This window comes from Mobula birostris, chromosome 5 (genome assembly GCF_030028105.1).
Source record: "Mobula birostris isolate sMobBir1 chromosome 5, sMobBir1.hap1, whole genome shotgun sequence".
NCBI classification, from domain to species: domain Eukaryota; kingdom Metazoa; phylum Chordata; class Chondrichthyes; order Myliobatiformes; family Myliobatidae; genus Mobula; species Mobula birostris.
In genome coordinates this window covers 185,874,934-185,898,408 of record NC_092374.1, presented here as the reverse complement: position 1 = coordinate 185,898,408, position 23,475 = coordinate 185,874,934, and the positions used below count along the sequence as shown (strand labels likewise).

The 23,475-nt window shown below is 44.1% G+C and overlaps 1 protein-coding gene across 1 annotated transcript in view; it reads right to left on the bottom strand.

Annotated features, from left to right (window-relative positions):
- Positions 1-3,492, bottom strand: part of LOC140198128 (uncharacterized) — a 36,846-nt gene extending 33,354 nt beyond the window's left edge. Inside the window, exon 1 of the mRNA XM_072259074.1 lies at positions 3,399-3,492. Coding sequence (XP_072115175.1) covers positions 3,399-3,456 — 58 coding nt within the window. The 5' untranslated portion in view covers positions 3,457-3,492. The remainder of the gene's footprint in view (positions 1-3,398) is intronic.
- Between the last annotated feature and the right edge of the window lie 19,983 nt (positions 3,493-23,475).

Genomic DNA, 23,475 nt, shown 5'->3' with positions numbered 1-23,475 from the left:
GTGAGAGTAGCGTTTGGCACGGACTAGAAGGGCACAGATGGCCTGTTTCCGTGCTGTAATTGTTATATGGTTATATAAGTCAATTGCATTGTAACATTTTAAGTATCTTTTGGATATTAAACACGCAGCACATATTTTCCCCGTATGAACATATAAAATCATTGCAACACACAAATATCGCTGAATCAGTGAGAGCCCTGGGCTTGTTTTCCTGCAACAAGACGGTCCTATCGAGGGGTGATGGGAGACGGTGATACTTGAAGGGGGTTCCTTATGTCCAGTCTATTCCGCAGTTTAGTTTTCGTTTCATTCATTGCAGAGATACGTTGGAAAAGGAAGCAACCTTTTCAGTGCTTTTGTGGCTATCTCAGGATATTTAGCCTTGACTTTGATCCAGAATGCCAGCAGAGATATTATGTCAAACATACTTTCCAGCCCGCCGTCATCTGCAAGTTCGAGGCGTTGATCTCCTTCCCGCGCTGACATGGATGACGCGCGGGTAATGACCTCGCGTGCGTTCAAGCTCAACAGTGGGCGTGACAGGGAATGAGGAAAGGTGCAGCTGACTCCTATTGCCAAATCACATCGTTCCCTCGCATCCGTGGCCCGGTGGTTGGGGTCCGCTGGATTAGGGGACCAAAACTGCACACAATACTCCAGGGGTGGTCTCACCAAGGCCTTGTACAACTGCAGTAGTACCTCCCTGCTCCTGTACTCGAATCCTCTTGCTATAAATGCCAGCATACCATTCATCTTTTTTTACTGCCAGCTGTACCTGCATGCCCACTTTCAATGACTGGTGTTTAATGACACCCAGGTCTTGTTGCACCTCCCCTTTTCCTAATTGGCCACCATTCAGATAATAATCTTTTTTCCTGCTTTTGCCACCAAAGTGGATAACCTCACATTTATCCACATTAAATTGCATCTGCCATGAATTTGCCCACTCACTTAACCTATCCAAGTCACCCTGCATCCTCCTCACAACTAACACTGCCGCCCAGCTTCGTGTCATCCGCAAACTTGGAGATGTTGCATTTAATTCCCTTGTCTAAGTCATTAATATATATATTGTAAACAACTGGGGTCCCAGCACTGAGCCTTGCGGTACCCCACTAGTCACTGCCTGCCATTCTGAAAAGGTCCTGTTTATTCCCACCCTTTGCTTCCTGTCTGCCAACCAATTCTCTATCCACATCAATACCTTACCCCTATACCGTGTGCTTTAAGTTTGCACACTGATCTCCTGTGCAGGACCTTGTCAAAAGCCTTTTGAAAATCCAAATATACCACATCCACTGGTTCTCCCCTATCCACTCTACTAGTTACATCCTCAAAAAATTCGATGAGAATGTCCACCCTTCAATACCAATCAGCTGTGCCCACTCTTCAATACCAATTGGCAATGTCCACCCTTCAATACCAATTGATTGTGCAATCACTCTTCAATACGAATCGGTGAAACCTCTGAAATTAAATCTGGATGCGAAGTCAGCAATAAATCTAAGGTGTTTTCGGTGCCACCTGTATCATCGCTTCTGGTAGGAAAAGTGACTTTCTGAGTCAGATGATTTTTCAGAATCAAATCAGCCAGGGCTTCCTGAAGGGCACATTTTGGTTCACTTTGTGTGCCGTCAGTACAATCTACACCTGGGACATTAAAATCACCCGCCAGCATAATAAACGGAGAGCGCGACGAGGCGTTTACTTTGGAAATGCTTGATTCACTGTCCAACAGAGGCCCGGAATTAGCATCAGGTGGACGGTAAAAACTCCCGATCTGCACCATTTGTCCCTAAAGTGTAGATTGACACCAAAGTCGCTGCCTAGTCAGTTCTTTCAAAACAAGGAATAGTATTGTTCACACCCATAAACATACCGCCTCCCTGAGAGTTTCTGTCCTTTCTAAAACTTTGGAGATGAGGAGGGAATATCTCAGCAGATTTAATCGAAGGGTCAAGCCAAGATTCAGTCCCGATTAAAATGTCAGGATTTTCAGTTTCAATAAATGAATTAATCACAGCCTATTTTTCCTTTTCGACTGCAGTCCTCCCAGGGAACGATCAACTCGATGAGGACAACCAGCTGGTGACGCAATGGCATCGTTCGGAGCGAGTTCGAATCCAAGTTGGGTCACCCCCGAGCACGCTTTATTTGTCGGGGATGAACACCCCCAGCTGAAATCCCATGCGGAAAACGTGAGGCAGTTTTAAAAGTCATGCCGCCGACTGGCATTTGTTAGAGGTAAAAAGGAAAGAAAGATATAAAACAGATTTGGTAAATGCATTTAACTGTCATGTGATGGAAAAGTATAGTGATTATACTCACATTTATACGGATGGTGCGAAGGAACCTGCAACAGGAGGGACAGGGTTTGGGGTGGTCATACCAGCAAAAGAAATTGGAATCAGCAGAAGAACATCTAATAAGTTAGGAGTGTTTACAGTGGAGATGCTGGCGGTGTTGGTTGCGTTGCAATGGGTGCAGAAAGCCAGACAAGTCAAAGCATTGATATGTTCAGATTCATCCTCAGTTCTAGCAAGTTTAAGGTCTTTTCACATAAACAGTCGGCAAGATGTACTTTATGAAGTCCTTCAGTTAGTTACAAGAATTGCAAATCAGGGAGGTCAGGTAAAATTTCTATGGGTTCCAGCACATGTAGGGGTGAAGGGGAATGAGAGGGTGGATGAGTTGGCAAAGAGGGCGTTAAAGAAAGAAAATGTGGAAATGCACATTAGTGTCAGTAAAGCAGAGGTTAAGTGTGTAATCTGGGAAAAAGTCAACCGAATGTGGCAAGAAAGATGGGACAAGGAGGGGAAAGGGAGGCATTTATATCAAATACAAAAGAGTGTTGCAGTTACTAGGGTAGGTAATGGAAACAGAAGAGAGGAAATTGTGTGGACTAGGTTAAGGCTGGGGCATTGTGCATTAAACTAAACATTGAAAATGATAGGGAAACACCAGACAGGATTGTGTGAGGAATGTCAGGAAGAGGAGTCAGTAGAACATGTAGTTTTGTGTTGCAGGAAGTATGGGATACAGAGAGAGATGATGAGGAATAAACTAAGGGAGTTGGGGATGCAGGAATTCACATTAAAAGGGTTGCTGGGCATGGGTGAGAGAGCACAAGTCCGGGTATTTTTAGCGTTTTTAAGGGGTACAGGGGTTTTTTATAGAATATGACGAATAAACAGGAATAGGATACTAGGATGGTCAAAGATGGGAGGGTGAAGTGTAGGTGTGTGTGTGTGATTGGGTGAAGGAATTTAGAATGTATGTCTAGTGCACATTCTGGAGCAGAGGGTGGCGGTAATGCACCATTAAGCTGGATGCCAACCGCCGTAAAACAAAATTCAATGTGACCATGCGGCTGCAAAGCCGAAATGGAAGCTCCTTACCTTCGTTATTGCACACTCCATGCAGGGACAGCAGCAAAAGGCAAGCGATCGTCCACATCTCCGGCAGCCGATTAAACTCCGGGACCGCTGCTGCCCCAAACCTAAAGCGAAGTCAGGGACCCTTCCAAGCCCGGGGACCTCGAACTCTTCTCACACCGCGGAGCCAGAAACCAGCTGTTAACCAAAATAAACAGATACAAAACTGGAACCCCGCTGACAAGCAACCAAACTCATCTAAAATGATAATACTTTTAAACGCTCATGAAAGCACTCCCTTGGTATGCGGCCCTGGGTGGGGGGGGGGCAGGGCTGTGACGTCAGTGAAGATAGTTTGGCGCCCTTTTTGGCGGCGGTCTCTCTGCCGGCTGTGTTCACTTCCACCCTCCAACAGAACAGTATCAGTCATACTTTATTGACTAAAACTGTTCTGTACTGGTATTCCACGCAAACCAGAGTGCTACTTTCATCCAGCTGATCATTTTCCAGCAGCTCCTGATAGTTGCATCGGTCTGTATTTGTGAAGCGAATTCCCTCCCTGATTGACCCCTCCCCCATTCCGAATTTACGCTCAGTTCGTCCTATTCGCTACCGAGCGAAGTGAAATCCCCGCGACACACACAGAATGCCGGGGAAGTCCGCAGGCCAGGCAGCACCTGTGGTAAAAAGTACAGCCGACATTTCGTGCGAGACCCTTTGGCAGGACTGGAGAGAAAGAAAAAGAGGAGTAGATTTGAAAGGTGGGGGAGGGGAGAGAGAAACAAAATGACAGATGAAACGGGGGGGGAGTTGAAGTAAGGAGCTGGGAGGTTGATGAGTGAAAGAGAAGGGGGAATCAGATAGAAGACAGAAGGACAGATGGATGAAAGAAAAGGGGGGGGAAAGAGCACCAGAGATGGGTAGGCAAAGAGATAAGGTGAGGGGGGTAAGGGGGATGGGGAATGGTGAGGAAGGTGGGGGACATTACTAGAAGTTCAAGAAATTGATGTTCATGCCATCAGGTTGGAGGCTACCCAGACGGAATATAAGATGTTGTTCCTCCACCTGAGTGTGGCCTCATCGTACAGTAGAGGAAGCCATGGCTTGACATATCGGAATGGGAATGCAAAGTGGAATTAAAATGGATGCCAATAGGCATTCCTGCTTCTTCTGGCGGACGGAGGGTAGGTCCTCTCCTACGTCCGTGTGAAGACGTCCAGGTAATGAGGTGCAATCCATCCGGGATGTGTGGGTTCTATTTTTCCCAGAATCGGTCCCAGTGCCCCAGGAATCCACCCACCCCCACCCTACAACATTTCCCAAGCTCCTCTCACCGGAGCCGGCAGTGGGAGGAATTGGACATTGCTGTTGTTAGGATCCTGTCTCATACTCATCACCCTCCCTTCTCAACATAAAGTTCAAAGTAAATTTATAGTGTAAGTAGACAATAGGGGCAGGAGTAGGCCATTCAGCCCTTCGAGCCAGCACCGCCATTCACTGTGATCATTCACAATTAGTATCCAGTTCCTGCCTTTTCCCCATATGCCTTGACTCCGCTATCTTTAAGAGCTCTATCTAACTCTTTCTTAAAAGAATCCAGAGAATTGGCCTCCTCCACTGCCTTCTGAGGCAAAGCATTTCACAGATCCGCAAAGCTCTGTGTGAAAAAGTTTTTCCTCAACTCGGTTCTAAATGGTCTACCCTTTATTCTTAAACTGTGGCCTCTGGTTCTGGACTCCTCCAACATTGGGAACATGCTTCCCACCTCTAGCGTGTCCAATCCCTTAATAATCTTATATGTTTCAATCAGATCCCCTCTCATCCTTCTAAATTCCAGTGTATACAAGTCCAGTCGCTCCAATCTTTCGACAAGAGGGAAACATTGACAAAGGAATAGACAGATGTTGCCTCCCTGGTGCCAGGGTCAAGGATATCATGAATTGCTTAAAGAACCTTCTGGAGGGAAGGAGTCAGGGGCAGCTGCTCCATATCATTGGCTCTTCACTCAACCCTGGAACATCTGGACAGCAAAGACAGACATCAGGATGCTCTTTACTGATTATACATTGGAGTTTAATACTATCATCCCCTGAAAACTAATCAACAAGCTTCAAGACCTTAGCCTGTCATGTACCCCGTGACGAGGGTTAAGAAACCAGCAGAGATGGAAAACACTCTGGAGTCTCTTATTGCTAACAACTAATAATATTTATTAGTAACTACGCAATACAGTAATATGAATGTAGAGAAATCAAACAGGTTAGCAATGATTATATATAAAAGTAAGTGTGGAATATATATGTATGAAAAAACCAAGCTTCTTTAAGTCTAGGGGTGAAAAGATACAGTCTTACGATGTTGAGTAAAGTTCAGTTCAGTTCATGGTATTTTGTTGGGTAGTGATGGAGAGAGAGAGAGAGAGAGAGAGACTTGAGTCTTCAGGTGAGCTGATGGCGTCGATCTCGTCGTCCTCCGAAATCCTTTACAAGTCACCGACTGTGACTTTAACCGAGGGACTGGTCTTCTGTGGTGGAGCTATCACCCTGGCAAGGGTGGACACATGGACAACTCCCCACCAGTCAAACCCTTCTTCACCGTTGGAATAGCAATTTGGATCGATCCGCCTGATCGATCCTCCAAAACCCACTTTCTCTGCGGGCACAACAATGCTCATTCAGTGTCCAGATCATGCGTCTGAGGTCTGTATCATCTGACCTCCCATTTATCTCACCAGGCTGAGCATCACCTGTCATTCAAATAGTCCCTCCCTCCTTTGTCTGTAAAGGAGTGCAAGCAGGCAACAAGTCCTTGAAAGTAACATCAACAATCTGCCTTTGGTCACCATAGCAACCTTCGAGCTGCATGACCATTCACTTCCTGACACGGTATTCCATCTGCCGCTTCTTTGCCCATTCTCCTAATCAGTCTAAGTCCTTCCGTGGCCTCTCTACTTGCTCAAAACTACCTGCCCCTTCACCTATCTTCATATTGTTTGCAGACTTTGCAACAAAGCCATCAATTTCAGCATCCAAATCGTTGACATGTAACATAAAACAATTAGTCCCATCGCAGATCCCTGTGGAATACCGCTATCCACCATCAGCCTACCACTCTTTGCTGCCTGCCAATCAGCCACTGCTTTATCCATGCTAGAATATTTCCTGTGATACCATGGGACCATAGCTTGTTAAGCAGCCTCATGTGTGGCACCTTGTCAAAGGCCTTTTGAAAATCCAACTACACAACATCAACTAATGCTCCTTTGTCTACCCTGCTTGTTATTTTTTCAAGAATTCCAACAGATCTGTCAGGCAAGATTTTCTCTTGTGGAAACCATGCTCACTACAGTCTATTTTATCATGAGCTACCAAGTACCCCAAGACCTCATCCTTAATAATTGTCTCCAACATATTCCCAACCACTTAGGTCAAACTAATTGGCCTATTGTTTCCTTTCTTCTGCCTCTCTTCCTTTTTGAGGGGTGGAGTGACGTTTGCAATCTTCCATTCCTCTGGAACCATTCCAGAATCTAGTAATTTTTGAAAGAATATTACAAATGCCTTCACAAACTCTTCAGCCCTCTCTTTCAAAACCATGGGGTGTACACCATCTGGTCCAGATGAATTACCTACTTTCAGACCTTCCAGTTTTGCAAGAACCTACTCTCAATAAATGGTAACTTCACACATTTCACATTTTGTGACCCTGACAACTGGAACTTCCACCATACTGCTAGTGTCTTCCACAGTGAAGACTGATGTAAAGTAGTTATTCACGTTCGTCCACCATTTCCTTGCCCCCTATTTCTACCACTCCAGCATCGTTTTCCAGCAGACCGATATCCACTCTCACCTCGTTTTTACACTTTATGTATCTGAAGAAATATGTAATATCCTCTTTAATATTATTGGCCAGCTTACTTTTGTGATCATCTCTACCTTCTTAATAACATTTTAGTTACGTTCTGATGGTTTTTAATAGCTTCCCAATCCCCTAACTTCCCACTAATTTTTGCTCTATTATATGCCCTCTCTTTTGCTTTTATGTTGGCTTTGATTTCTCTTGTTAGCCATGGTTTGTGTCATCTTGCCTTTAGAATACTTCTTCCTCTTTGGGATGTATATATCCTATGGCTTATGAGTTGCTTACAGAAATTCAAGCCATTGCTGCTTTGCCATCATCCCTGCCAGTGTTGTATTCCAATGAATTCCTGCCAACTCCTCTCCCATGCTCTGTAGTTCCCTTTACTCCACTGTAATTTCCTGCTGAACTTGCCCCCAAGTGTTCTTGAATGCAGCAGGTGACCAATCTGCATACAATTGTCAAAATTAGGCCTGTATTCAGTACTTTGGTTTATGAAGGCCATTGTGCCGAAAGATTTCTTTATGACCCTATCTACCTGTGATGCCACTTTCAATGAGTTATGAACCTGTATTCCCAGATCCCACTCCTCTGTACCTTAACCGTTCACTGTGTAAGACCTACCGGGAAGGTCCTACCAAAGTGCAACACCTCACTCTTGCCTGCAAAAATTATACAAACTTTATGGTAAATACAGGTTAACTAGAAATAGAATAAAGTAATTATTTAAGAAGTTGGATAATAATATGAATTCTAAATAAGCAACAGCTAAAATAAACTACACCATGAGTGCAAGTAATATTATGATTATTTTACATCCCCTAGTTATTCCTCAGATCTATACTTTATTTTGACTAATGCAAACTGGATCACAATTCACTGTGCTTATAGTTCACCAATGTGTAAGTCTTTTATCGAGAGCTGTCTTCTTCTTCTGTAAATAGTCTCCCGTATGTCCAGACAATAATCCCTCTTCAGGGTAAAGTCCATGCTGTGACAGCACTAATTCCAGTGCTGTTATTTCACCTGGAAGAAAACAAAGTGCTTGTTATTATCAATCTTACAGAAATTTAAATCATTCTCGTTTGGTTATTTTCTCCCTGTTTACACACATCAGTCTTGCCCTTGTACTGATTGATACGCAGTATGTGTTACCATCTCCATTTTCTACAATCTCCCTCTTGCAAATCACAGAATTTGGAAGGTGCACTCACACTTTCCCTCCCACAGTGGGAGCCCTTTCTTCAGTACCCATTTCCTCCTCCGATTCTGGATCATCCTAGTCATTGGCAATCCTTGGGGTAATGGTCTGTTGTTTAGATTGTACAAGGTTAGGTGTGATGGTGACAATAAACAAATCTGTTGTTTTAAAAGATCACTCGTTGTTTTGACCAGCCCTGATACTTGGGGATAACAGGGTACTTGATACACCAATGAATGCCGTTCTTGGCAGCCCAGTCTTTCACAGCTTCTTCCAAGAAATGAGACGCATTAACTGATTCTATCACGTGAGGGTCCCATTAATAACTGACTAACTTCTGTGCGTGATCTTTGTCAACTTTTGGACAAGGAATTTCCATTGACGATAGACCTGAATGGGTGGCAAGCAGAATTGATAGCATTGCTGCTGTGGCAGAGGTCCAATGTAATCAGTCTGCCGTACTTGAGCTGGACCAGCCTCCCCCACCCCCCACCCCACCCTTTTCACATGGACAGTTGGCTTCTCAGAGGGTGCTCTCCTTTTAACCCACTGACAAGTATCACGTGCAGTAACAACTTGGAGTCACAGAGTCATAGAAGAGTACAGCACAGAAGCAGACCTTTCAGCCCATCTACTCTGTGCCAAACCATTTTAATTGTCTATTCCCATTGACCTGCACCAGGACCAGAGCCCTCCATACCCCTACCATCCATATACCTATCCAACCTTCCCTTAAATATTGAAATCGAGCTTGCATGGGCCAGTTGTGCTGGCTACTCGTTCCACACTCTCATGATCCTCTAAGTGAAGAAGTTTCCCCTCATGTTCCCCTTAAACTTTTCACATTTCACCTTTAATCTCTGATTGTAGTCCCACCCGAACTCAGTGGAAAATGCCTGCTTGTATTTACCCTAACTATACCCCTCATAATTTTGTTTGCCTCTATCAGATCTACTCTCAATTATCTACATTCCAAGGAATAAAGTCCTGAGTTATTCAATCTTTTCTTATAACTCAGGTCTTCCAGACCTGACAACATCTTTGTAAATTTTCTCTGTGCTCCTTCAACCTTACTTACATGTTGTCTGTAGGCAAGTGACCAAAACTGCACACTTTACTCCAAATGAGGCCTCCCCAATGTCTTGTACAACTTCAACATAACATCCCATCTCCTGCACTCAATACTATGATTTATGAGCAGTGTGCCAAAAATTTTCTTTATGACATTATCTACCTGTGACACCACTTTCACTGAATTATTGACCTGAATTCACGGAGTGTTCCACACTCCTCAGTGTCCTACCGTTCGCTGTGTAAGACCTACCCCGGTTGGTCCTATCAAAGTGCAAAATTTCGCACTTGTCTGCATTAAATTTCATCTGCCATTTTTCAGCCCATTTTTCCAGCTGCTCCAGATCCCACTAAAAGCCATTATCACCTTCCTCGCTGTGCACAGCATCCCCAGTCTTGGTGTAATCCGCAAATTTGCTGATCCAGTTAACCACATTTTTATCCAAATAGCTGATATAAATGACAAACAACAACAGACCCAGCATCGATCCCTGCGCGCACTCCACTAGTTACAGGCCTCCAGTCAGAGAGGCAACCACCTACTGATTTCTGGTGTCCTCTGCAAACCTAACGTCCAATCCAATTTGCTGCTCATCTTGAATGCCGAGCGACTTAACCTTCTTGACCAACTTCCTATGTGAGACCTCGTCAAGTACCTTGCTAAAGCCATGTACACAACATCCACTGCCTTGCCTTCATCAACTTTCCTGGTAACTTCCTCGAAAAACTCTCTATGAATGGTTAGACTTGACCTCCCATGGACTTCTTTAGTCATGTCTACAGGTAGTCGTATACCTCAATATTTCGCCCATTTGATTGCTATGCAGTCCCAAATGACTAGCCATGTTATGTGGCAATTCTCAGATCTATTCACAGAGAGTTACTGCCTGCCCCCGCAGGGACTATCCCTGTTTCTGTCAGCTTCATTGCTACCTCCCTGTCACCCCCACAGCCATTCCATTCGCACTGCCCGTGAGTCTGTATTTGTGCAGCCGACTCGGTTCATGCTGCACCGGGAAGGTGACAGCCACCAGTCCAGCCAGCTGGCTGGAACCGCCTTCCCCTGCTGCTGCAGAACCGCACCTGTGACTGGGTTCAGCGAGACAGCTCCCCACCCTGGACACCGGCTCTCCGGCGACTGGAGCCGTCCGTAAACCGGCGTGGCGTTTGTCTGTTTCGGACAACTGTCCATACGGTACACCCCAAGCAACAGGAGATGGAGTCGCCCTGTGGAGGAGGTCCGCAGTTTCAGCACAGTTCCTATCCACAGGTACGTGGGCTACACTTTCCTGTAATTTGCTGACTCCTTCCCAGCCATTATTTGCCTGTCCTGCAATGTATCACTTCCCTTTCACCCTAGAGGCTTGCTGAGCCCTCCCCACCCTGGTGGTGGGGCTCTCCGAGAGCACCCATGTCAGAATAGGGAGGTCGGGTGTCAGAGTGACTTTGCTTCCTCCTTTCGGTTAAGGCCTTCGTCTCCACCAACACCCAATAGCAGGCTGGTAGTTGTTTTGCAAAGGGTCTGTATTATTCTGCTGCACCAGCCAGGATACGGGACCAGAACCCTAGGACAGAGTGATGCATATACAGCCGAGGCAATTTGGTTGAAGTGTACTGTCTACCTCCCCATGTTGGTCCTGTGACTGGTGACAGGGGAATGGAAAAGAGTGCATTGCCCTGATCTATGACCGCATACTATTTCTTGTCTCCTGTGACATGTCCGAGGCAGCTGCAGTTAATGGAGGGGCGTGTTTCTTAACTGGCGATAACCACCAAATTCCTCCGGCTGCCGTCCGGTTTCTTCCCTGGCCAGGCAGGACTGCAAACCCAGATGTTGCATACCTGATCACACCCTGTTTTAACAAACCTGTGACAGTATTTGAGACTTGCGTTGAGAGTTCCTGTCTGGCTGCATTGTTCTGTCGTACAAAGGCTGCAAAGCATCAGACAGCAACGCTCCACCGAGGGCAGCTAACACGGATGGCCAAGAGGACAACAAGGGTCTCCCTCACCACCTGTGACAGTTATCGGAAGTGTTTCAGACAAAGAATCCCCACCCATCCCACAATCTCTTTGAATGCAAACAACAGGAATTCTGCAGATGCTGGAAATTCAAGCAACACACATCAAAGTTGCTGGTGAACGCAGCAGGCCAAGCAGCATCTGTAGGAAGAGGTGCAGTCGACATTTCAGGCCGAGACCCTTCGTCAGGACTAACTGAAGGAAGAGTGAGTAAGGGATTTGAAAGTTGGAGGGGGAGGGGGAGATCCAAAATGATAGGAGAAGACAGGAGGGGGAGGGATATAGCCAAGAGCTGGACAGGTGATAGGCAAAAGGGGATACGAGAGGATCATGGGACAGGAGGTCCGGGAAGAAAGATGGGGGGGGGGGCGGGACCCAGAGGATGGGCAAGAGGTATATTCAGAGGGACAGAGGGAGAAAAAGGAGAGTGAGAGAAAATGTGTGCATAAAAATAAGTAACAGATGGGGTACGAGGGGGAGGTGGGGCCTAGCGGAAGTTAGAGAAGTCGATGTTCATGCCATCAGGTTGGAGGCTACCCAGACAGAATATAAGGTGTTGTTCCTCCAACCTGAGTGTGGCTTCATCTTTACAGTAGAGGAGGCCGTGGATAGACATGTCAGAATGGGAATGGGATGTGGAATTAAAATGTGTGGCCACTGGGAGATCCTGCTTTCTCTTGCGGACAGAGCGTAGATGTTCAGCAAAGCGGTCTCCCAATCGGCGTCGGGTCTCGCCAATATATAAAAGACCACATCGGGATCACCGGACACAGTATATCACCCCAGTCGACTCACAGGTGAAGTGTTGCCTCACCTGGAAGGACTGTTTGGGGCCCTGAATGGTGGTAAGGGAGGAAGTGTAAGGGCATGTGTAGCACTTGTTCTGCTTACACGGATAAGTGCCAGGAGGGAGATCAATGGGGAGGGATGGGGGGGACGAATGGACAAGGGAGTTGTGTAGGGAGCGATCCCTGCGGAATGCAGAGAGAGGGGGGGAGGGAAAGATGTGCTTAGTGGTGGGATCCTGTTGGAGGTGGCAGAAGTTACGGAGAATAATATGTTGGACCCGGAGGCTGGTGGGGTGGTAGGTGAGGACCAGGGGAACCCTATTCCTAGTGGGGTGGCGGGAGGATGGAGTGAGAGCAGATGTACGTGAAATGGGGGAGATGCGTTTTAGAGCAGAGTTAATAGTGGAGGAAGGGAAGCCCCTTTCTTTAAAAAAGGAAGACATCTCCCTCGTCCTAGAATGAAAAGCCTCATCCTGAGAGCAGATGCGGCGGAGACGGAGGAATGGCGAGAAGGGGATGGCGTTTTTTCAAGAGACAGGGTGAGAAGAGGAATAGTCCAGATAGCTGTGAGAGTCAGTAGGCTTATAGTAGACATCAGTGGATAAGCTGTCGCCAGAGACAGAGACAGAAAGATCTAGAAAGGGGAGGGAGGTGTCGGAAATGGACCAGGTAAACTTGAGGGCAGGGTGAAAGTTGGAGGCAAAGTTAATAAAGTCAACGAGTTCTGCATGCGTGCAGGAAGCAGCACCAATGCAGTCGTCGATGTAGCGAAGGAAAAGTGGGGGACAGATACCAGAATAGGTTCGGAACATAGATTGTTCCACAAAGCCAACAAAAAGGCAGGCATAGCTAGGACCCATACGGGTGCCCATAGCTATACCTTTAGTTTGGAGGAAGTGGGAGGAGCCAAAGGAGAAATTATTAAGAGTAAGGACTAATTCCACTAGATGGAGCAGAGTGGTGGTAGAGGGGAACTGATTAGGTCTGGAATCCAAAAAGAAGCGTAGAGCTTTGAGACCTTCCTGATGGGGGATGGAAGTATATAAGGACTGGACATCCATGGTGAAAATAAAGCGGTGGGGGCCAGGGAACTTAAAATCATCGAAAAGTTTAAGAGTGTGAGAAGTGTCACGAACATAGGTCGGAAGGGATTGAACAAGGGGTGATAAAACAGTGTCGAGGTATGCAGAAATGAGTTCGGTGGGGCAGGAGCAAGCTGAGACAATAGGTCTGCCAGGACAGGCAGGTTTGTGGATCTTGGGTAGGAGGTAGAAACGGGAAGTGCGGGGTGTGGGAACTATAAGGTTGGTAGCAGTGGATGGGAGATCCCCTGAGCGGATAAAGTCGGTGATGGTGTGGGAGACAATGGCCTGGTGCTCCTTAGTGGGGTCACGATCGAGAGGTAAATAAGAGGAGGTATCCGCGAGTTGTCGCTGTGCCTCGGCAAGGTAGAGGTTAGTACGTCAGACTACAACAGCACCCCCCTCATCGGCGGGTTTAATAATAAGGTTAGGATTAGTGCGGAGGGAGTGGAGAGCAGAGCGTTCCAAAGGAGTGAGGTTGGAATGGGGACAAGGTGCGGTAAAGTCGAGACGGTTGATGTCCCGTCGGCAGTTAGCGATAAAGAGATCCAGAGCAGGCAGAAGACCAGAGCGGGGTGTCCATGAAGAATCCAGAGCAGGCAGAAGACCAGAGCGGGGTGTCCATGAAGAATCCAGAGCAGGCAGAAGAACAGAGCGAGGTGTACATGAAGAAAATCTCTTTGACCCACTATCATCTGGAAGGAGGTACAGAAGCATCAGTTCTAGGATGCCAGACTGGGGAACACCTTCTTCCCTCAGACTGTGAAACTAATGAATACCCTGACACCACTGAGGTCTCATCACCAGGGTCAGTGTGTGGTTTACTGTATATTCTACTGTTTACTCTTTACCTGTGCTGCATGATTTTGATTTCTAATTTATTAACTTATTTATGGTAATATTTTGATTGATGTGCTGTGTGTTGTATGTTTTGTGGGTGCACCATTGACTACAGGAGCATTGTTTCGTTTTTGTATCTATGTACAGTCAGACGACAATAAACTTGAACTCTAACCTAATGTTCCTAATAGGGGAGAGACTCAGACCCGAGGGCACAACCTCAGAGTAAAAGGATGTCTCTTTAGAACGGGTATGAGGAGGAATTTCTTTAGTGGTTTTGGTGGTGAATGTGTGAAATTTAATGCCACAGGTGGCTGTGGCGGCCATTTGGTATACTTAACAACAGGTTGATTTTTTTTCCATTACTACGGCCCTCAAGACAAGAGAATGGTGTAGAGAGGGAAAATAAATCACTCATGATGCAATGGCAGAGCAGGCTCAATGGGCTGAATGGCCTAATTCTGCTACCGTGTCTTTTGGTCTTATAATCACACACCATTCCCAATCTGGCCTTTCTCTCATCTCCAAACTCTCTTCCAGCAGAAGACAGAAACACTCGGGTATGCACACCTCTGGTATCACGTATAGATTTTAACCTGCTGTATTCAGACTTGTGAACAGAGCACTTGAATGATTAAGGCAAACACAATCTCACGGTCTACTTCGTTGTTGCCTCTGCACCTTGTTTGTCCATCTGCACTGTACTTCCTGTACCAATATGTTCTGCATTCATTTATTGCCTCTTTTCCTATCAGTACTTCTGTGTAGAGTAATCTGTTCATCTAGAATGCAGAACTGGAAGATTCTCACTCTATCTCAATGTATGTGACAATGATAAACCAATTACCAACTATTATGGGTAGTTTATGGAAGTTGCAAAGTGATCTGAGCCGTATTTCCACAGACATTAGCCAGGTGTCCTGATATCAGGGAAGAGAAGATGGCAGTGTGATGCAGCGCGCAGCGGCCACTCCGGTGAAATGATATCTGTTATCTGTCAAGTAGGGTGCCGTGCACAATCCTGATTTGATGGAGACAGACGTGAGAGCATGGAGGAACATCTGGAGAAACTTCTGAAATGCCTTCTTCGCTGCCACTGCTACTGTATGATCCAGAATCTCCGGAGGGGAAAGCCCTGAGTCCTCGGCTTTGCTTCTTGCTCGGTGGTCAGGGTGGGGTTGAAGCACTCGGCAGAGGTGGTGCTCGGCGTTGGAGGGCAGATTGTAGGCTCGAAGTTTTCGCACGGACTCAGAGTCGGCTGTGGTCGGGTGCTTCCAATGCATCGGCAGTTGTCGGTGCCTGGAGGTTTATGGCAGGGAGAGTCTCTCCCTTTTGCCGCCTGCTATCGGGACTATCGGGAGTCAATCGGAACTTTGAGACTTTTATTTACCGTACGTATTGTCTGCTCATTATCAAATTACGGTATTGCTTTGAACTGTTGTAACTATATGTTATAATTATGTGGTCTTGTTAGTGTTAGTCTTTCGTTTGTCCTGCTTTTTTTGTGATATCACTCTGGAGGAACATTGCATCATTTCTTAATGCATGCAATTCTAAATGACAATAAATGAGGACTGAGTGTCCTCATAATCTAATCAGATGTAATCATCTTCGCAAACCACCCTCTCACGCCTCTCCCCCCACCTCCCAAATCACTTTTATACCCTGATGCTCTCCCCCCGTCACTCCAATATCCCCTCTGTTACCATCACAGTCACCCAATGAACTCTATTATGTCATAATACAGCCCATAGCAAACAGCATCAGGATAAGCACTCACAACACGCTGGAGGAACTCAGCAGGTCGGGCAGCATCTGTCGAAACGATCAGTCAACATTTCGGGCTGGAAACCTTCGTCAGGACTGAAGAGGGAAGGGGCAGAGGCCCTATAAAGAAGGTGGGGGAAGGGTGGGAAGGAGAAGGCTGGTGGGTTCCAGGTGAAAAACCAATATGGGGAAAGATAAAGGGGGGGGGGACTATTGGTTGAAGGTCTACCTGACACAGCTGAGTGACAGCAAAGATCATCACATCGAGAGATTATGACTCTTCTGAGAGCAATGACAGAACATGATCCATCTTTGAGTCTTCTCCGGGTTGAAAGTTTCTGTTTCTGAAAGAAATATAATTCACTTGTAACATAGAGTAACTGGATACCCCCACGGGAACAATATCGATTTAGACAGCAAATCACAAACACAAGAAATAACATGTGTAATAAGTTGTAGACAATTGTCTGTGAGATTATTAACACAGCGTAAAAGTGTACTCTGGATTGATCTGTCCACCAGTGTGGTTCTCAGCTCATATTAATTCAATGTTAGACCAGCAGTTAAAAACCCACAACATTCAACTAAAAACAATTCATTACCTGCCGTAGTCCTGATCCTTTGATTTCCTGCTCATACAAACATTTCTTTCTAGAATGAATAAAACATTGTTTAGCCTTGCACTTCTTACACAGTTTGTCTCATTTATTCCTGTACGTTTTTCACAACCACCTCCTTGGAGTTGATTATATTTAGACAGAGTAAGGTAGACAGATAAACACTGAGACGGTCAGATAGAGTGAGTGATTGATCAAAACAAATTCAAGTCAGAGGGAGATACAGCAGGGGAATAGGCCCTTCATCCCATTGAGTCCGTGCTGACCATCCATCTAACACTAATCCTAGATTGGTTTTGTTCTCCCTACATTCCCAGCAACTCCAAGATCCCACCCCTCAGCCATACACCAGTTCCAGTTAACTTATCAACCAAGCTTGGGATGCGAGAGGAAACCATAGCGCCTGGGAGAATACCATAGTCACAGGGAGAACGTGCAAACTCCACAGAGAGGAGAGTGCATTGAATCTGGGTCACTGGAGCAGTGAAGTAGTGGCTCCACTCATGGCTTCACTGGGACACCCAATTGACAGAAAATGTCCTTATCCTCGTCAGGATGTCTGAATACAGCAGCATCACCAGATACGACAAAATACATTGAATTCAATGTGGAGTTAATGTATTCTCTACTTTGCACATGACCTTCAAAGCTCAAAGTAAATTTATGATCAAAGTACATATATGTCACCGTATACGACCCTGAGATTCACTTTCTTGTGGGCAATCACAGTAAATACAAAAAAACACAACAGAGTCAATGAAAGACTGCACCCAACAGAATGGACAACAACCAGTGTGCAGAAAAAGTATCAAATTACGCAAATAGAAAACAAAAGCAAAAAATAAATAGTAATAATAATAATAAATATAGATCACAAGACAAAGGAACAGAAGTAGGCCATTCGGCCCATCGAGTCTGCTTCGCCACTCCATCATGAGCTAAACTATTCTCCCATCTAGTTCCAGTTTCCGGCTTTTTCCCCATATCCCTTGATACCCTGACTAATTAGATACCTATCAATCTCCTCCTTAAACACCCTGAATGATCGGGCCTCCACAGCTGTATGTGGCAACGAATTCCATAAATCCACGCCCCTCTGGCTAAAAAAATTTCTCTTCATCTCTGTTTTAAACAGGTACCCTTAGATTAAGGGAGCTAGGGCTTTACTCTTTGGAGAGAAGGAGGATGAGAGGAGACATGATAGAGGTATACAAGATATTAAGAGGAATGGATAGAGTGGACAGCCAGCACCTCTTCCCCAGGGCACCACAGCTCAATACAAGAGGACATGGCTTTAAGGTAAGGGGTGGGAAGTTCAAGGGGGTTATTAGAGTAAGGTTTTTTACTCAGAGATTGGTTGGTGTGTGGAAGTATCCCATCGCCTTGGAACCTTTAGCTATTGCTATTCGTGACTCACCTAATATATTTGGCATTATCTGTGGGAATGAAATACGTAAGCTATCACTATATGCTGATGATTTGTCACTATATATTTCTATCCCTGAGAAATCCATTCCGGCAGTAATATCCCTGCTTGCTCAGTTTAATAACTTTTTTGGTTACAAACTGAATCTTAATAAGAGTGAACCCTTCCCTTTAAATATGCAGCTTCCAATTTGTAGACGTTCACCATTCAGATTGGTTACTGACTATTTACATATCTGGGTGTTAACATTACTAAAAAGCATAAGGATTTATTTAAGCACAATTTTTTACCTTTAATTAATCAGGTTAAACAAATGTTTTCTAAATGGTCCCCGTTGTCTTTATCACTGTTTGGTCGAATTAATGCTATTAAGATGATTATTTTACCTAAATTTTTATATCTCTTTCAAGCGTTACCAATTTTTATTTCTAAATCCTTTTTTGATACTTGAGACTCTAAAATTTCTTCATACATATGGCAGAAAAAAAATCCTAGATTAAGTTAAAAATATTTACAGAAGTCTAAAAAAGATGGTGATTTGGCATTGACGAATTTTAGGTTTTATTACTGGGCAATTAATATTTGATATTTAATATTTTGGACACAAGATTTGGATATAACTTCAGGTCCACATGGGTAAACCATGAATGTAAATCTGTACAAGAGTTTTCTTTTGTTTCTGTTTTAGGGACTTCCCTTCTCTTTGCTCTTTCTAAATTGAATAAAAAAATTGGTTAATCCAATACTGTAATTAAACATACACTACGAATATGGTTTCAACTTCATAAATTTTTTGGTTTGAACCAATTTATTTTATCAAGCCCTATTACATCTAATTTTTTTTCCAATCCTCTGTTATGGATCAAGCTTATTTGGAGTGGAAAATGAAGGGTATAATATGTTTTTCTGATTTATTCTTGGATAACTGTTTCATGTCTTTTGAACAGCTATCTAATAAATATAGTTTGCCTAGATCCCATTTTTTTAGGCACTTACAAATTAGAAATTTTTTAAATACTATGTTACCTACTTTTCCAACTTCATATCCAACTGATACTACGGAAAGAATTTTACGTTTAAACCCTGATCAGAAGGGTTTAATTGCAACCATTTATGATTTGATTATGAAAATACACCCAGGTATATCTGATAAAATTATGATTGAATGGGAAAGAGAACTTCAACTGCAGTTACCTATAGAAAAATGGGAGAAAATTTTTCAATTAGTTCTTTCCTCTCTATGTGCTAAACATACATTGATACAATTTAAGGAGGTGCTTAGGGCCCACATGTCTAATGATAAACTAGCTCGTTTTTACTCTCATATAAGTCCTGTCTGTGACAGATATCATTCTGAGGTGGCTTCTTTGACTCATATGTTCTGGTCTTGACCTTTTTTGGATAAATATTGGAAAGATATCTTTGATAGTCTTTCAACAGTTTTGCATGTTGATTTACAACCTCATCCTATTACTGCAATTTTTGGTTTACCAATGATGGAACGTAGCTATTTATCCTCTTCAGCTTGTCGGATGATTGCATTTCTTACGTTAACGGCTAGAAGATTTATCTTATTGAATTGGAAAGAGATCAATCCTGCTACTATATTACAATGGTTTTCCCAAACTATATCATGTTTAAATTTAGAGAAAATAAGAAGTGACACCTCTGATCCTTCGGTTAAATTTGAAGAGACTTGGAGGCCATTTATTCAACACTTTCACATGATGTGGCTCGAACTTTTCCGAATCCTTTTTATTAACCTAAAGTATATGGACAGAGGAGTGGAGTTAATTACATTAATGATTGTATTCGATGTAATATGTTAGCCCAGCTTTGTTTAGTTTAGTTTAATTTAGTTTTTTTTTTCTAATTCGGGTTTTTTTTTTCTCTTCGTTTTTTTTATTTATCCTTTTATCATGCTTAATTATATTAAGAGTTTGGGAGACCTATTATACCTGTATTATCTGCAGTTTATATTTGCAAATGTTATTTATCAAGAATGTAATCCCAATCTTTGTGTACTAATATTGTTGATATATTTATAAATTTGAAAATTAATAAGATTGAAAAAGAATGAAATATTGCTGTGTCAGGCTTTACTTTCTCCCTATCAAATTTCAAGTTGAACTCGATCATATTATGATCACTTTCTCCTATTGCTTCCTTTACCTTAAGCTCCCTAATTGCCGCCGGTTCATTATATAACACTCAATCTAGTATAGCCGATCATCTAGTAGGCTTAACGACAAATTGTTCTAAAAAGCCATCTCGTAGGCATTTGACAATTTCACTCTCTTGGGATCCATTACCAACCTGATTTTCCCAATCTGCCTGCATGTTAAAATCTCCCATGACTATCATAACATTAACCCTTTGACACGCCTTTGCTATTTCCCTTTGTAATCTGTGATCCACTGTGTGAGACCTGTATATAAATGCCATCAGGGTCCTTTTACCCTTGCAGTTTCATAACTCAACCCACAAGGATTCAACATCTTCCAATCCTATATCACACCTTTCTGATGATTTGATGCCATTTTTCTGAAACAGCAGAGCTACGCCAATCCCTTTGCCTACCTTCCTATCCCTCCGTTACAATGTGTGACCCTGGAAATTCAGTTTCCATCTACCGTACAACCATCCTTCAGCCACGATTCAGTGATGGCCACAACATCATACCCAACAATCTGTAAAAGTGGAACAAGTTCATTTACCTTATTTCTTGTACAGTACTCCATACATTGAGATATAACACTCTGACTACTGTTTCTGCCAGCCTTTTTGATTCTGCATCCCTAATGCACTGATATTCGTCCTGCTGGCTGTAATTTTGTCCTATTATCCGGCTGCCCTTCCTGACAGTCTGACTGCACACTGTCATAGGATGATTCCTAAGGTGGGGGAGTCTGAGACTGAGGACACAGCCTCAGAATAGAGGGGCATAACTTTACAATGGAGATGGGGAGGAATTTCCTCAGCCAGAGAGGAGTGACTTTGTAGAATTCATTGCTGCTTTGGAGGCCAAGTCATTTGGTATATTTAAGGCAGTGGCTGAGAGATTCTTCATTAATCAGGGCATGGAGGGACATGGGTGGGGTGGAGGCAGCAGTTTGGGGCTGACAAGGAAACTGGATTAACAATGATTGAATGGTGGAGCAGACTCATTGGGCCAAATGGCCTAATTCTGTTCCTATATCTCATGGTCTTAAAATCTTAATTCCACCTGCATAAAAAGTCAAAACGAAACTTCTGAGAATTCCATAATCAACGACGTTGACTGTCCCAGACATGTCTTCATCTTGATGCTGGCATCAGGCAAGAGGTATAGGAGCTCGGAGACAGTTTCTGGACTCTGTTGACACTCCTCGCTGCCTCAGGAAAGCAGTCAGCACAATCAAAGACCCATCCACCCCGGACACTCTCTCTTCTCCGCTCTCCCATCGGGCAGTAGATACAAAAGCCTGAAAGCATGTCCCACCAGGGTCAAGGACAACTCCTACCCACCTATTATGAGACTATTGAAACAAAAACTTCATATCTTAAAAGTTTCTTCACCAGGTAGTTAATCAGACCAATTATCTGAGTTAGCCCCACCTCCATCTATTACCTCAGTCACTGGACTGCACTGTAAACCACTTTTTATAAAATTGTTTACATTGTGAACAGAGGCTGGAATTTATGCATTGATACACATTATGTTCCATATCTGTACTTTAACCAATGAGTTTACTTTTATATCATTCATTATTTTAAATGATTGAATACTTTTCTTTTAAAGTCATATTCCTAGAAAACTACAGCTCAGAAGCAGGCTCTTCGGCCCATCCTGTCCATACTGAACCATTTAAACCTTCTAGTTTCATTGACCTCCACCCAAACCATAGCCCTCCACACCACTCCCATCTATGTACCTATCCAAATTTCTCTTGAACACTGAAATTGAAATCACTTGCACTGGCCGCTCATTCCACACCCTCACCACCCCCGGGTGAAGAAGATCCCCTCATGTTCCCCTTAGACATTTCACCTTTCACCTTCATCTCATGACCTTCAGTTGTAGTCCCACTCAACCTCAGTAGAAAAAGCCTGCTTGCATTTACCCCATCTATACCCCTCATAATTTTGTATACCTCTATCAAATCTCCCCTCAGTCTTCTACGTTCTAGGGAATAAAGTTCTAACCTATTCAATCTTTCCTTATAACTCAGGTCCTCCAGTCCCAACAACATCCTTATAAATTTTCTCTTTCAATCTTCTACAACCTTCCTGTGGTAGGTGACAAAAACTTGCACACAATACTCCGAATTAGGCCTGATAACTTCAACTTCAACACAACTTCAACATAACATCCCAACTCCTGTACTCAATACTTTGATCTCTGAAGGACAACGTTCATGTCAGGCCAGCACAGAAACAGCAAATTTGCAGCAACACACACAAAATGGTGGAGGAACTCAGCAAGTAAGGCAGCAGCTACAGAAATTAATGAGCAATAGACGTTTTGGGCTGAGACCCTTCATCAGGACCTCTCGTGTTTACAGCAAATTCCAAATACATATTAATATTTATGGCAAATAAATGTGTTCATGGATCCTCGAATGGTTCCCTAGTACGATGAGATGGAGACTTGACCTCACAATTGACCTCATCATGCCCTTTCACCTCACAGTCTGCTTGCACTGAGCTTTCTGGGGAACTGTAACACTTCATACCTCATTCCATTGTTGTACACAGTCCCTTGTACCGCCTCAATGTACTGATGTCGCAGTGGTTCTGTATGACATGCAAAACAAGAGTCTTACATGTCCCTCCAATTTACTATTACAGTCAGGCTCTGGAATTGAACTGAAAACCCCGAACATTACCTCTTTCTCTCACTCAGCTGGCACCAATGTGTTGTATTTATTTGTTCATGTAAATTGTGTATAATTTCAGTCACGTGAACAAAGTTAATGATATTTGTCATGTTTTTAATGTACTGTGCTGTTAAAAAAGCTAATAGTCGCGTCATTTATTTATACATACTTATGCCTCAGACATCAAACTTCAGCTCGCAAAGCTCGTTCAGTCAGCAATCTGTTGTCGTGACACCACAGTCTCCGAGCACGGAAATGGAGACTGCGGCTCTTGCATTCACACATGAATTCATTCCCTTACCTTCGGCACCGATCACACCAGGCTGGAGCAGAAGCCAGAAAAGTTGAACGAGTAAAAATATTCAGAGGCTGAGGGGTGAGCCAGGCCTCTCAACCCGGGAATGAAGTTTTCCGGTTCTGGCACTCACCCGACCCATGCCCGTTCCCGACCGCTCGGTGCCGGACCTGCTCTGGGAGACTGCCCCATTCACTATCACACGGAGAGCAGTGTCTGCACGCCCGGTCACGGAGCTGGGGCACGGTGCGGCATCAACAAAGACTCAACAC